The sequence below is a fragment of the Saimiri boliviensis genome, chromosome 4, assembly GCF_048565385.1.
Source record: "Saimiri boliviensis isolate mSaiBol1 chromosome 4, mSaiBol1.pri, whole genome shotgun sequence".
Classification (NCBI taxonomy): Eukaryota; Metazoa; Chordata; class Mammalia; order Primates; family Cebidae; genus Saimiri; species Saimiri boliviensis.
This window is the reverse complement of record NC_133452.1, coordinates 60115076-60128980: the sequence shown is the minus strand read 5'-3', so window position 1 is coordinate 60128980 and position 13905 is coordinate 60115076. Positions and strand designations below refer to the sequence as shown.

General features: G+C 40.9%; 1 protein-coding gene across 3 annotated transcripts in view; it reads right to left on the bottom strand.

Moving 5' to 3' along the window:
* The window catches only part of PPIL6 (peptidylprolyl isomerase like 6), a 48930-nt gene that overhangs the window by 26554 nt on the left and 8471 nt on the right, over positions 1 to 13905 (bottom strand). For 2 of the 3 annotated variants that reach the window (XM_010346458.3, XM_039467620.2), the window contains 4 exons: positions 13677 to 13865; positions 9603 to 9665; positions 9352 to 9499; positions 1831 to 1887 (listed from right to left, as the gene is read on the bottom strand). In XM_010346458.3, the coding sequence (XP_010344760.2) occupies positions 1831 to 1887; positions 9352 to 9499; positions 9603 to 9665; positions 13677 to 13865 (457 nt within the window). The remainder of the gene's footprint in view (positions 1 to 1830; positions 1888 to 9351; positions 9500 to 9602; positions 9666 to 13676; positions 13866 to 13905) is intronic. The other variant, XM_074397632.1, reaches the window with a different exon arrangement.

Sequence of the window (13905 nt, the reverse complement as noted above, 5' to 3'; positions counted from 1 at the left end):
CTGCCTCCTGGGTTCAAGTGATTCTCCTGCCTCAGCCTCCCAAGGAGCTGAGATTACAGGCACCTGCCACCATGCCTGGCTAATTTTTGTATTGTTTAGTAGAGACAGGGTTTCACCATGTGGCCAGGCTGGTCTTGAACTCCTTATCTCAGGTGATCCACCCACCTCAGCTTCCCATGATCCACCCACGTCAGCTTCCCAAAGTGCTGAGATTACAGGCATAAGCCACTGCGCCCAGCCTACTATTTATTTTAATATAGTTGTAATAGTTGTCAGAATCAAAAGGTAGTCATGTGTGTTTAAGAAATGCTGACAAACAGAGCGAAGGAAAGCTATGAACAGAGAGTTCTCACACTTGTATGCCTGATAACAAAACAATCACAAAAAAAATTACAAAAGCCACAACCTGGTATAAAGGTCATTGCAACCTTATGCCAGAAATATTAATACTTCTGCAAGGACACCTGCCCAGCCCAACCTTGGACTGGTATCACCCTTGTTACTGGTAGCTGTAGCCAAGGATAATTATCATTTCAAAACAATTATGTAATCTTCCCCAATTTTCCTTTAAAACCCTGTGTCTCCCTTTACCTTCCTGAATATGCATATTGTTTACCATGGCACACATATGCCCACTGCAATGCCCTATTCCTGAATAAACATCATTTTCTTTCAGAGAACCTCTCTTTGTTATACACGGTGACATTAGTTTTCCTAAATGTTTAAAAGATGTGTTTTTAGAAGGAAAGCACATTTTCTAGTTTCAAAAAGCTCCCTCTTGCATGTTGAAAATCTGGTGGCTTGTTTCCTTAAATTGCTGGCTCTGTTCCGACTCCTTCTTTGTCATGATTGTTCCTATAACCTGCATAATTTCGATGTCATTCCCAGGAGCTCCACCTGCATGGGAGCCTGTCCTGGAAGAGCATTGTTAGATCAATTTCGAGAGTGCACAAGGTTAGACTGCTCCAGCCTCTTCCAACCCTCCTGGGGACCCCTTGTACTTACACACTACTGGTTACTTAGGGGATCCTAAGTACCCTATTCTTGGGAAGACCTGCCCTCTCCACACTGATGTTGATACCGTGCAGATTTCATGGCTGTGGGTTGGCTAGTTGCCCTTACCTGTTTTTATTTTGGAATTTAGGCAGATACCTTGTCACCTACTTTTGTCGTAAATGTTATACAGTGTTTTCAGTTTTTCTACCGACAGCAATCTTTTCTTTAGACCAAGTCTTAGTCTGTCACCCAGGCTAAAGTGCAGTGGCACCACCTCAGCTCACTGCAACCTCTGCCTCACAGGTTCAAGTGATTCTCCTGCCTCAGCCTCCTGAGGAGGTGGGAGGTGCGTGCCACCAGGCCCAGCTAATTTCTGTATTTTCAGGCTGGAAAATATTAGCCAGGCTGGAACTCCTGACCTCAAGTGATCCGCACACCTTGGCTTCCCAAAGTGCTGAGATTATAGACGTAAGCCACCACACCCGGCCACCTAACATCAATGTAAATAGAATGACTATCAAGGTACCAGTTCTAAGTATGAGCATGGGAAATTACAAGCCTTAAAAATATAAATTGCCATTGACGCTATAATCCTAATTCTGGGATTTATCCTAAAGAAATAATATCATTAGGCAAGTGAAAAAAATATGCGTGTATGAAGCTGCTCTGGTCTGGCCTTAGGGTGCGCTCCCCTCTACCTGCTCATTTTTAACTCTTACTTTTACTGTAAGTATTGTCCCCAGTGGTATCTTATTTGTAATTGTGAAACTGTCCAGTCCTGTTAAGTTTGAGTAATCAACTAATATATAACTAACAAAATTTAAAGATACACACCTTCAAATGTTGGTCCATAAATCGACTCTCCGTTATCACCTTTTCCAGACACTATATCTGAGAAATAACAGTAAATAAACGTTTGAATTTTGAGATAAAAAGACTTAGGACACAGTAATGACAGGGAAAAAATGATGCTTTAAATGGTGATTCCAAGGCTGAGGTGGGATGATCACTGGAGCCTAGGAGTTTGAGACCAGCCTAGACAGCATAATGAGACTCCATGTCAATTAAAAAAAAAAAAAAGAATAGGCCAGGTGTGGTAGCTCACGCCTGTAATCCCAGCACGTTGGGAGGCCAAAGCAGGAGGATCACCTGAAGTTAGGAATTTGAGACCAGCCTGGCCAAAATGGTGAAGCTCTGTCTCTACTAAAAATATAAACATTGGCCAGGCGTGGTGGTAGGCATGTATAATCCCAGCTACTTGGGAGGCTGAGGCAGGAGAATCACTTGAACTCAGGAGGCAGAGGTTGCAGTGAGCAGAGATCACACCATTGCACTGCAGCCTAGGCAACAAGAGTGAAACTCCAACTCAGAAAAAAAAAAATACAATGTGATTCCACTTATACCAACGAATAGAGTAAGTTACCTAATTGTTCAACATGTGTACCATGAAAATATTCCTATGATAATTTCACATATATTTTGTAAGCACTTTTACGTTCATAGATAATGCCAGCTTTTGAAAGGATAAAGCATTAAATTATAATTGTGGCCACAATTTTCAGAAGTATATTTACATAAATTCTGCTTACTTCCTAAGTTATTCCACAGTCCATTATACTTTTCTGAGATCAAGATTAAACTGAGAGGCTAAAATAGGAAAAGTAAATTCTCTTTAGAATATGTAAAAGATAGAGCTCAGTGCGGTGGCTCACACCTATAATCTCACCACTTTGGGAGGCTGAAGCAGGCCAATCACTTGAAGCCAGGAGTCCGAGACCAGCCTGGCCAACATGGTGAAACCTGCCTCTACTAAAAATACAAAAATTAGCTGGGTATGGTGGCAGGCTGAGACACAAGAATTGCTCGCGTCCAAGAGGCGGAGATTGCGGTGAGCTGAGATTGCGCCACTGCATTCCGGCCTGGGGGACAGAGTAAGACTCCGTCTCAAAAGAAAAAAGAAAAAAAAGAAGAAAAGAAAAAAATAAGAAAATGAATAAAAAAAATAGGTGCTGCAAACAGAATTCATGTTCAAAATTTCATATCCTATAGTGATAACTTATTTACCTAATGTATTAGAAATAAAGTTTCCCATAATGGAACAAGGGTTTTTTTAGGTATTCTTATGATAGGCATATTTTGGTTTAGGCAATGCTCCCACCGCAAAAAGACTCCATGTCCTTGTCCCTGAATAAGTTATTTTTTATCTATCCACAGCTAAAAGAGGAGCAAAGCTAACGCTAGTGAAAAGAGCAGGCTCTGAGATCTGCCCTCTCTCCCCCCATCCTCCCCATGAGAATCTCTCTACTAACTTCAGTTCTCTACTCCACTCCTTTCTCGAATACAGTGCTCAACAAATATTTATTGAAGGACTATGTTTTTTAAAGTCAGTATCAGCAATTTACCTATAATAAAAGCGTGTGTGCTATTTTTAAAAGAAAACTGATACAACACCAAGTATTTAAAGAGATTTTATCCCAGAAAGGCCATGCAGCATTTAAATTATATAACTCATAAAGCTGGCTCAGAAGTTAATTGATAAACCTTAAGTCTCCAACCGACTCTCCTAACACTCAGCCACGGTTCACAATACAGCCCCAGGCAGCTCTGGAAAGGAAGTTGTCATGGCTGAAGGCTAAATCCGGAAATGGGGAAGCTGAGGGCCCCCCAGCATCAATTCCTTCAGATCCTAGAGGTTGTTTCACTCAGGGAAATCTGCCCAGGTGGTCTTCTCCCTACTAACTTACCTACGCACTGGTCCCACTTCCTTGCCCCCTCCCTCCCACACCCACCAACATCACTCTTGTTCTCTGCTTCAGATCTCCTAGGTGAATATTTTATATTGACACCATTTCAATTGTATTTACTATTCTTTTTTTGTGTCCATAGTCCACCCTCTTGAATTCAGCCTTATATATCTGATATTATTTCTATACTTCTGACAACAAATTCAGAGATGCTGGATAGTGGTTAAAACCAAACTTTAAAGTCAGATGATTTTGATTAAAATGTTGATGTCCGTTACTTTTTCCAAGCCTGTTTGCTCATCTGCATAAACAGGGATAATGGTAACTGCCTCACAGGTAGCTCTGAGAATGAAATGAAATAACACAGGTAGAGCACTCGGGCAGTACTTGGCAGAGTGTCATGCCCATGCAGCATCACATGCTTCTAGAATGCCCCTCTCATTATCATCATCTTCATCATTCTGCTCAATATGATGATGATAATAATAAAATGCATTAATTTATCTCAAAAGATCCTTCTGGACTCACACTGAAGAAACGTCTTACGAAGAGAGGAAATGTGGTAATGGCCTTTGGTGTTCTAGTTCTACTTGATAACATAAAACAACTCATTCTGGAGAAAAACTCTGAATGTACAGAACGTGGCCAGGTGCAGTGGCTCATGCCTGTAATCCCAACACTTTGGGAGGCTGAGGTGGGAGGGTCGCTTGAGGCGAGAAGTTCAAGACCAGCCTGGGCAATACAGGGAGACCTTGTCTCTACAAAAAATTTTTAAGAATTAACTGGGCATGGTGATATGTGCCTATAGTCCCTGCTACTTGGGAGGCTGAGGTGGGAGGAATTCAAGGCTGCAGTGAGAGCTATGATTGTGCCATTGCATTCCAGCCTGGATGACAGACTAAGACCCACCTGCCTATATTCCCAGCACTTTGGGGAGGCTGAGGCAAGAGGATTGATTGCTTGAGTTCAGGAGTTCAGGAGTTCAGGACCAGCCTCGGCAACATATAGAGACCTTGTCTTCACAAAGAAAAAATTTAAAAATTAGCTGGGCATGGTAATGTGTACCAGTAGTTCCAGCTACTTGGGAGGCAGAGGTGGGAAGATCACTTGAGCCCAGGAGGTTGACGCTGCAGTGAGCTGTGATTGTGCCACTGCACTCAGCCTAGGCGACAGAACAAGACCCTGTCTCAGAAAAAGAATGTGGGAATGCCTTCATTTCATTCAAATCCATTCTAATATACACTGGGGATGGACCTTATAAATATAAATATACACACTTGGTTAGAACCCTAGTAGTTAGGAAAACACAGAAAAGTTCTTCATTTAGACAATTACTTTAAAAGTCATGTGAAAACTCCTACTAGAAAGAAATCCTATAAATGTTAAGTCAGATGGAAAGCCTGAAGCAAATTAATTATTTTGTAATGATTGTGAAATTTCACAACATGAATGCAATGTTTTATGAGTTATAAACATCGTGCTTATCAGTGGCTCATTCTTCTGCTTTATTTGTTTTTACTACTTTCATTCATATCTCTTTACCTTCAGCCAACTCTCACCATAGCAGCGCTCATCCTTAAAGAGAGCCTTTGGACTATGGATTTCCACTTTTTTTAAAAACAAGGGAACACTGAGGTAAGAATTATGTAGGTTCTCTTTAAGCAATAATATGTGAGTTCAGCTGGGAACAGTGGCTCAAGCCTGTAATTCCAGCACTTTGGGAGGCCAAGGTGGGCAGATCACTTGAGTCAGGAGTTCAAGACCAGTCTAAACTGGTCAACATGGTGAAACCCCATCTCTATTAAAAACAGAAAAAATTAGCTGGGCATGGTGGCACATGACTATAGTCCCAGCTACTAGGGAGGCTGGGGCAGGAGGATCTCTTGAACCCCAGAGGTGGAGGTTGCAGTGAGCTGAGCTGGTGTCACACACTCCAACCTGGACTATGGAGCAAGACTGTCTCAAAATAACAATAATAATAATAATAATAATATATGAGTTCAATAGGTATTTTTTTTCCTAAAGCCAGTTAATATTTTCCTCTATTCATTTTAAAGTGTGTTGGGTGTGTAGGTAAAATGAAATGTATTTCTAATATATAGGTAGGTTTAATTGTTAACAGTTTGGTAACTGCTCTGTGACTAATGGGCTATTGGAAAATGAGTCTTTCTTAAGTGTTTGAATTTTCTTACTGGAATTATTTGGCAGGTTCTGGATATCCTTACCCATTATATATCTTTTAGTCTTATGTAAAACATGATCCTTTTTGTGTAAAAAAGTTCATTTCATTTTCTTTGATTAACAAAGAGTTGGTATTTTTAAAAAAATCCTTCTGAAGGCAGTAGGCCTCAAAGGAGCCCGAGGGGGAATCCAACCAAAGTGGTGTAACAAGTTGATATCCTCTTTAACTTTGCACTTTAAAAATGCAGAGAATGTATGTTTCCTGTTTAACTATCTATTTTTATTTTCTCTCTCTCTTTATTTCTTCCTTCTTTTATTTCTACAAGTATTTATTAAGCACCTACTATATCTCAAGCACTGTTCTGGTTCCTGGGATACCATAGTGAATAAAATAAATAAAAATGTCTGCCCCCACGGAATTTAGAGAAACAGACAATAAACAAAAGAACTAAGAAACATATGGTTGCATGTCTAGTGATGAAAAGTGCTAGGAAGAAAGATAAAGCAGGGTAAGGAGTAGGAGGGTGGCAGGAGGGGTGAGCGGAGTATGTGCAGAGGAAGATGGCAGTTTCATATACGGTCCAGTGAGGCCTTGCTGAGATGAACTCTGGGCGAGAATCAGAAATGGGGTGAAGCAAGGGATACCTGGAGGAACAGCTGAGTGGTGTGTGCCCAGGCAAAACAAGCAAGGCCTCAGGGCCCATGTATGGTTGATGTGCTTAGGAGGCTGCCAGAGGCTGGTGTGTGCAACAGTGTCTAAGAGGTCAGAAGATAAGCTGTTGGGGGAGGAGCAGGCAGTGTCGACTGGGTAGACACTGTTAGTCTCAAAGCCTGTTAGTCTCAAAGGGCAAGCAACAGTGCCTGAAAGCATCCTAAGGCACAGCACAAAACCATGTTTAGCCCCTGTCCTCCAAAATCCCACACAGTCCTGTGGTATCAGAGGCATGTGAACCAGAGCAACTCCAACTTGAATAGGAGCTGGGTAAAATGAGGCTGAGACCTACTAGGCTGCATTCCCAAATGATTAAGGCATTCAAAGTCACGGGATGACATACGAGGTGGGAACAAGGTACAGGTCATAAGGACCTTGCTGATAAAACGGGCTGCAGTAAAGAAGTTGGCTAAATCCCTCTAAAACCAAGATGGCGATGAGAGTGACCTCTGGTTGTCCTCACTGCTAAACTACCACCAGCGCCGTGACAGTTTACAAATGCCATGATATCAGAAAGTTACCCTATATGGTCTCAAAAAGGGAGGCATGAAAAATCCACCTTTAGCATATAATAAAAAAAAAAACCCATAAAAATGGGCAACCAGCAGCCCTCGGGGCTGCTCTATCTATGGAGCAGTCATTCTTCTGTTCCTTTACTTTCCTAATAAACTTACTTTCACTTTACTCAATAAACTCACCCTGAATTCCTCCTTGTGAGAGATTCAAGAACCCTCTCTTGGGGTCTGGATCCAGATCCCTCTCCTGTAATACTGGGAACTAGATATCTGTAGGGTGAAAGTATGTTTCTTTCCAGAGCTTGGCACTTTCAACACACCAGATCATTGAATCCTCACCACATCCTGTGATCTTCTTATCATTAACCCCATTTTATGATTAAGAAACGGATTCAGGGAGGCCAAGTGGCTTATCCATGGTGGTATAACTTTCATGAATCAGAGCTTAGATTTGAATCTAGCAATCTAACTTTTTCCCAAACTGTCCTTAACACTGCTGCCTCACTAACTGAAAACATGACCCAAGATCTGTTGCACTTTACTATTTTGAAATTTTACTTTAAATAAAAACACAAACAAATAATATGACCTTCTTTTCCCAGATCTTGCAAGGGTGGTAGGAGCTAAGCAAAAACAAAAACAAAACAAAACAAAAGAATACAGCATCTGAGTCCAGGTGTGGTGGCTCACACCTGCAATCCCAGCACTTTGGGAGGCAGAGGCAGGGGAATCACTTGAGGTCAGGAGTTCAAGACCAGCCTGGCCAACACGGAAAAACCCATCTCTCTCAAAAATACAAAAATTAGCCAGGCATGGTGGTGGTGCATGTCTATAGTTCCAGTTACTTAGGAGGCTGAGCTGGGAGGATCACTTGAGCCAGGAGGTCGAGGCTGCTAAAAAAATCAAGGTACTAAAAATGTCAAGGCACTCAAGTTGAGGTACTAAAAAATACTTAAAAAAATAAAAAATTAGCCAGGTATAGGGGTGGATGCCTGTAATTCCTGCTAATCGGGAGGCTGAGGCAGAAAGAATTGCTTGAGCCCGGAGTGGGGAGGTTGCAGTGAGCTGAGATCACGCCACTGCAATCCAGCCTAGGCGACAGAGTGAGATTCTGTCTCAAACAAAACAAAACAACAAAACAAAACAAACAAACAAAAAAAACCCAGCATCTGAGAGCCTAGCACATGAGAGTCAACAGTGAACTCAGTGTCAGGGGCCCTGATGCCAACAGGCCCCCAGAAGAAATGTTTTATACTAACCAAAAATGGAAAACCATCTAAATGTTCACCAATGGGGAATTAACTAAACTTGTATAGCAATATGATAAAAAAAAAAAAAACACAACTTGGCAGACGCTAAACATTTTGTATGCTTATGTTTGTTAACACCAGAAGATGGATACCACATATTAAGTGGAAAGACACAATATGGAAAAACATTTAAAAGTGAGGTTAGATGACAATATTTGTGATATGATCTCATTTTGGAGAACCAAAGGGGAAGTGCTTTAACATGCAGGATGCTTGGAATGTATCTATATTTTTCTCCTCATCAGCCTCAGAATGTCCCAGATCATACACAAAAAGGTAAACACTAATTTAAGCTTCTGCATTTGTCATCGAGTTCAAGCAAATCTCCTTTGACACTAAGACAGTTATTTGTAAATTGCTGCCTGGTTGTTCCCTATGGAATATCCCCCAAAATTTAATTTCGTGCTTTTAATCAGAGTATAAAAAACCAAAGGACTGATCTCAAAAGAAAGAGAAAATAGAAGCCAAAATCCTTTATACATTACTTTTTACTTGTAACAATGTAACATCTTTGGTAAGAAATAAGTTGTTTTCCATTTATTCTATTTTTAAATTCCTGCTCTTAGTACACTTATTAAAACCGCCGTATTTCTAGGTACAAAAATTTCGATGAGCACTTGAAATTGCATTTTGGTACAACAAAATGTTACCCTACTCTCCTATATCATTTCTGAATGTGGAATATTCCTGGTAACATAATTTAGATTTATTTATTTTAATAATTAGGGTGTTTTTTAAAAGAATACAAATATCTTACTGCATTATTTGTCTTCATTTAAGTAGAATTTTAAGTATATCTAATTCTACATACATTTCATAAAGATAAATAAACAAAGGTTTGGACTGTCTCATTTGATATTGCAATTAAGTTGTTTTTAAGATTTTAAACTCACCCCCTCCTTGTATCCAGCCATTTGGTACTATTCGATGAAAAATGGAATCTTTGTAATGTAGCCTTATGCCACTTTGAGAAAACCCTGCTTTTCCTGTGCACAAGACCTGAAAATTTTTACATGTTTTGGGACACACATCACAGTATAGCTACAAAATAAAGACAAAAGGTTTCAAAGATTAAATATTTAACAGTCCAACAGTTACAGAACCTACCCCCACAGATGTATTAAAAAAAAAAAAAAGGTCTTACCTCAAAAATCAATCTTCCAATTGGAGAAGAATCAATACAAATGTCCAAAAACACAAAATTGTGCTATGGAGATAAAGAGAAAAAATATAATGCAGGTCTATGTCTTAAAAGAAAGTTTTTTACAAATTACCATAAATATAGCAGATACAATATTTTTAGTGATAATATTTCAATAACATTACCAATGGATAATATAACAGTAAAATTAAGTGAATGACTTATATTCATTTATTTCATTTTATCAAGCTTTTACAACCCACTTCACACATTTTTATTTTTATTACTGTATTTATTTGTTTATTTTTGAGACAGGATCTGGCTCTGTCCCACAGGCTGGGGTGCAGTGGCACCATCTTGGATCACTGCAGTCTCGACTTCCTGGGCACAAGTGATCCTACTACTTCAGCCTCCCAAGTAGCTGTGACTACAGACATGCATAGCCAGCATATCTGGCTAATTTTTGTATTTTCGGTGGAGATGGGGTTTCACCATGTTGCCCAGGCTGGTCTCGAACTCCTGAGCTCAAGGGATCCACCTGCCTTGGCCTCCCAAAATGCTGGAATTATAGGCATGAGCCCCAGCACCCAGCCCATATTATACATCTTTAAAATCCTTCAGTAGTGAAAGCTCTGGAAAACATTAACCTATCTCACAGGAGTGAAACACATGGCCTAGATATCTACTACATCACAACTAGGGGTGTGGAAATAGCCGCACCTAGTTGGGGGAAGAAAACAGACCGGGGATTCTTCTCTACTTCTCTTCTTTCCTGAGTACTTTTGGGAAAGATCCATCATGAACACCATGGCTTTGGTTACCGTGTGTCCCAGATTTTCAGAGACAGCAAAGATTCGCTAACCAGAGCCAGGCCACATCTGTTCTGAGTGGGAAAATCAGGTCCCTGCATCCACAGCAGGTATAGCACCAGAGGTCGGGAAAAGAAGGATGCTGGGCTTTCAAGTTATATTCAGTAACACTCTCACATGCACAGGTGTCCCCAGCTTATTTTCACTTGATATCCTTTCTGGTAGAAAAAAACATTTGTGATACCTTATCTAGCCCTATAAAGAGAGGCATTAGTAATGAAAATGCTAGTTTCGACACAATAGTATTCACTTAGTAGCCAAAGCATATTTAATGGAGTACATTTCAAATCTTGGGCACCATTCTCCTACATGAAAATGCCACCTTGGCTCATGCCTGTAATCCCAGCACTTTAGGAGGTCAAGGTGGGTGGATCACTTGAGCCCAGGAGTTTGAAACCAGCCTGGGCAACATGTTGAGATCCTGTCTTTACAAAAAAATTTAAAAATTAGCTAGACATGGTGGCATGTGTCTGTAGTCCCAGCTACTCGGGAGGCTGAGGCAGTAGGATCACCTGAGCCCAGGGAGGTTTGAGACTGCAGTGATCCATGATCGTACCACTGCATTCCAGCCTGGGTGACAGACTCTATCTCAAAAAACAAAAAGAAAGAAAGAAAAAAACATCTTATTGAACAAGGTGCATAATTTATCCTGCTCTCTTTCTTAGGAATCTAGGAAATGAATGACATTAAATGCATCATATTATTATATGTCACTCTAACTTTTTTTAAAAATTAAAAGACTGAAATAACATTGTGCTATCTGGCATCTAGCAATGAAGTATTACATTCACACTAATTATAATTAATTTGTGCCTCTCAGTGTCTGTACAAGTTCTTAATTACAAAAGAGACTAGCGTAACTAAAGAATAGGAGGCATAATAATATAGTAAACTTCAGAGGCTCAGAATGATAAAGATGATATACTGGTAATCATGGGTGACTCAGGAAATGGACTTACTGTCCATCCAGGCACCATTAAACTTCTCTGTGCATCAAGATATTATCTTTATGAGGTAGTCCAGAGTAGATAGTTCTGAAAATGCCAATATAAGAGTTCAAATGACTGTAACACAAGGTAATGTCCCAGTCACCTAGCAGCCAAACAGGCAAGCATATTTGTCTACCATATTGTTCTAACCAGAAGTAAACAAATTCTTGGGTTTTATTTAGCAAGAAAAGCCCACCCTCTGTGCAATTAAAAAAAAAAATCTAAGGATTGTCTCTGGAATTGAGGTCCTCCATCCTCACTGCCTCAAATTATTTCAGGCTTTCATTATGTCTAGCTCATGCTGCTATAGCTGCTTTCCAATTCCCTGCTGCCAAGCTCTCCCCTACTCCAGCCTACTTCTGCACAGACCTAAATATTTTTCCAAAAGAGCAAACAGGGCTGGGCGCAGTGGCTCACACTACAATCCTACTACTTTGGGAGGCCGAGGCTGGCGGATCAAGAGGTCAGGAGTTCAAGACCAGCCCGGTCAATATGGTGGAGCCCTGTCTCTACTAAAAATACAAAAATTAGCTGGGCATGGTGGTTTGTGCCTGTAGTCCCATCTACTCCGGAGGCTGAGGCAGAAGAATTGCTTGACCCCGGGAGGCAGAAGTTGCAGTGAGCTGAGTTGCACCACTGCACTCCAGCCTGGCAAGACAGCAAGACTCTGTCTCAACAACAACAACAACAATAAAGAGCAAAGAGGATTACATTATACTCTTTATGGAAAGCTTTGTTGGTTCAGTTTTCTTCTGGATAAAATCTAACTCCTCCGTTCAGATGCACAATAAATCATAATTTGGCCTCAAACTTTTGTTAGGATCTACTGGATTTTTTTTCCCCTAATTAAAATCTGAATACCCTTCCTATCTGGGGAACTTCTTGCAGGGTCCCACCACCTTCACTAGATCCTAAAGGGGTTAGATTCTCCCTCTCCCCATGCTGAGAGCACCAGGTTTTGGGAATATGACCTAGGCTTGCCAGCTAGGTGCTCCTGCCTGGGCTTAGGTCTCTAGGGGTGATGATGCAGGCACTGGAGCGTTGAGCAGTTAATCTCGGTGAAGGAGGTGGTGTGGACAAGGGCCAGCAGTGCTGTGCCACTTCCCTGGCCACACATCCCTGCGGTGTGACTCTGACCACGTCTTCCTGCTGCCAGGCCTCGTTGATTCCTGCCTGTTTTCCAAAGCTGCTGTCCAGCTTTCCCGTCAATTGTGAGATAACTAGTATCCTTTCAATACACACCTTTTCTCTTTCAATCAATCAGCTTGGTAATGCTGGCACCAAGAATCTTGACTGAAACTCATTTTCCTAGCTTCATTCCCCACCAATTGTGACCTCCTTGCTGTCCCCTTGCCATTCCCAAAGCATGTACTGCTAGACTCCTGACTCTGTGGGAATTAACCATTTGAACATTAAATTCCTCCCCGCATCCTAGAGTTTCTAGAATTTTCAAAGTGCAGTTTTTTTTCAATCTAACATTCACTGAGCACCTATTATGTTTCAGGTCTGTTTGAGCAGTGCTTCCACAAGGATGAATGAGACAAGGCCTTTGCCTTTGCACAGCTCAGATCACCAAGTCACTGTGGGCACAGGCTGCCATGGGCATGAAATGATTTTCTGCATGATGCAGTCGTTGCTACAAGATTTCTGAGCAGAACTGCAAAGTCCCTCCAACCCTATCGCCATCACATCCTGATACCTGTCTCTCACCTCTGGACCTTATGCTTCATGACTATCCTCTGTCACTAGAAACCTCCTCACTGGCACAGCCTGTCTGGGCTTGCTCTTGCCAACTATCTGTTCATGCTCTAATACGTAAGCTTTCTTCAATCAACTTGCCATTCTCTTAGTTCTTGCCTAGATATTGGACAGTCTTAATTCAAATATTTTATACTCAAGATGAATGGATGATAGGCTTGACCTTCTCTGAAGGGGCAGTCTTTATATTTTAAAATGGATAATTCATGCATATGCATCTCTAATGGGAGAAGAAATGTTTGCCCAGAGATGATCTCTCTGTGCAGCCCACATGCTGTGAGATACACTTGCTTTACATACCACCATATGATAACCTTTTGCAACTGGAACCGGAACTAGACTTTAAACTTAGACTCCTACTTTTTTATAATCTCCTTCATTAGGATACCAATAATTAATGCTGAACCAATATAAAGGGTCAAAGATTCCATGATTTTTCTTTAAAAATTAGTGTAACTTGCCTTGGTGTCTCTTAAGAATTTAGTGGAAAAATCCTCAGCAAGTGCGTCATAAAGTGCAGAGGGTTTAACATCAACTATATCCCACACCTCATGGGCCCATTTCTGCAGATCCAATGCATCACCCAGGAGCTGACCATTAACAAAAGACATCACGGAGGAAGAATATTCCCAGGTTTCATTTTTCAGTTCCTGTAAGGGAAAAGGACCAAAAAAAAAGTAAGAAGTGGGG